The 2,051-nt window shown below is 43.4% G+C and overlaps 1 protein-coding gene across 1 annotated transcript in view; it reads right to left on the bottom strand.

Annotated features, from left to right (window-relative positions):
- BRD9 (bromodomain containing 9) overlaps nucleotides 1–1,172 on the bottom strand; it is a gene marked incomplete at both ends in the record, with an annotated part of 22,689 nt that extends 21,517 nt beyond the window's left edge. The window contains one exon of the mRNA XM_009076182.1: nucleotides 952–1,172. Coding sequence (XP_009074430.1) covers nucleotides 952–1,172 — 221 coding nt within the window. The remainder of the gene's footprint in view (nucleotides 1–951) is intronic.
- Nucleotides 1,173–2,051: the final 879 nt, after the last annotated feature.

Here is a 2,051-nt window from a genome sequence, read left to right on the forward strand (position 1 = left end):
CCTCAAGGTTCAGACAATTGAGGGGATCACACCATTTGCTGCTAACAAAGCTCAGCATGTAGGTTACTCCAAGAGCCAAACTCTTGTACCACAATACTCAATAGTCCCGATTTCAGAGAGGTGTTTAGAGTAAACATATCAATTTCAGTTCCAATGTCCAGTAACTTGGCATATCTCATGAAAAGAAATGCAACCTAGATTTATTTGAAAAGGACAATTGAGGGGATCACACCATTTGCTGCTAACAAAGCTCAGCATGTAGGTTACTCCAAGAGCCAAACTCTTGTACCACAATACTCAATAGTCCCGATTTCAGAGAGGTGTTTAGAGTAAACATATCAATTTCAGTTCCAATGTCCAGTAACTTGGCATATCTCATGAAAAGAAATGCAACCTAGATTTATTTGAAAAGCGAAATACCCTCCTCCTTCAAAGGGTAGCAAAACAGGGTAGTGACCTGGCTGAAATACAAAACATCCAACTAAAAACCAGAAATATTCAATCAGATCAAATAAATAAATAAAATAAGCAGTGACAAGAAGGAGTTTGTACTTTGTTCAGAGAATCATCACAAGGGTTGTATCTTTCAAATGGCGGAAATATACCAAAGCACACACAAGGGTTTTCTACATTGGTGAAGTGTTGTTTCCACACAACAAGCCTCTTGCAACAGTGATTTAAACAAACAAAGTTCTGGTACTCTGCACCAGATTTTAGACCTGATAAGCCAGCGTGAAGATTGGCATGCCTGAATTCTAAAAGTCATATCATCATCAAGGTTGGAAGAGACCTTTTAAGATCATCCAGTCCAGCTGTCCACGTGGCACTGCCACTGTGACCCCTACACCACTAAACCTATCACCCAATGCCACATCCAGATGCCTCTTAAACACCTCCAGGGTTGGTGACCCTACCATCTCCCCAGGCAACCTATTCCAAATCACAGCTTACCTTTCTCTTTCTTCTTTCCTCATCATCAAGATGCTTATCTTTCTCTTTCTCAGACTTTTTTTTCTTTTTCTTCTTCTTTTCTTTATGCCGTTCTCGCTCGTGATCTGATCTGTCATCATAGTAACTGGAATCGTGCCCTGACCCAGAGAGCTCGGTCACTTCACTTCCTCCAACTTTGAGCACCAGCTTTAACGGTTTTTCCAAAGGTTTGTCCACGTAATCTAAATTCAAAATGAAAATAAAGCGTTCCATAAATGCGCAGGGAGACAACAGCACATGGCAATTATGGATGTTTCTTCTGGAAATGCTGTTCATGAGAATTTGCTGCTGGTCAAAAATATATACTGTCCTAGGTTACAATGTAGGGCGTAACCAAGAGTCTGTATTCTATTATCTTTACAAGCTGTTAAAGCAGGTGGGGCAGTGATTGTTATACCCTACTCATCCCTGCTGGCTCCCTCAGGGGCTGTCTCTGTTTAATGGGCTGTCAAGGACCTATGCATGACACATAGAATTACATGGTCCCATTGTGAGATGCCTCACCCCAAGGTGGGGAGCCAAGCATTCCCACATGGATATAAGCTGGGGTTTGGACCAGCACAGAGCCCTTTGCCTGCTGGATTCCCAGAGGACAAGAGCTACCACTGGACCTTCAGGTGAAGACCAGATGTACAGGATCACTGCTCCAACAGACCCATCTAAGTGGGCTGCTCCCAACACCCTGACTGACAGGGTGTCAGGCTGCTTTCTGACTCTGTCAGTGGTTTCTTTTTGTACTGTTGCATCTATTGTTTTTGGTTTTCCTATTAAACTGTATTTCTGACTTGGGAGTCTCTCACTGGTTTGCTTTCAAACCAGCACATACACTTAGAAGGAAAATATAGACTTCGAAAGAAAAGCAATAGCCAAGACTCTTAAGCCTTAACAAACAAACAGTCGTTCACAGCAGGCGCTACAGAATGACTTTCCACAAACCGTTACGCGTAATCAACTGACTCCGCGGCTTTCCCTGAAAACATCCCAAGGTCCTGGCCAGAGCGAGGTGAAATTCAGCATCCCTCAGCCAGCGCAGCAGTCAGAGCCTGACACTACGAGCCGCG

Source organism: Acanthisitta chloris, unplaced genomic scaffold, assembly GCF_000695815.1.
Source record: "Acanthisitta chloris isolate BGI_N310 unplaced genomic scaffold, ASM69581v1 scaffold12646, whole genome shotgun sequence".
NCBI lineage: Eukaryota > Metazoa > Chordata > Aves > Passeriformes > Acanthisittidae > Acanthisitta > Acanthisitta chloris.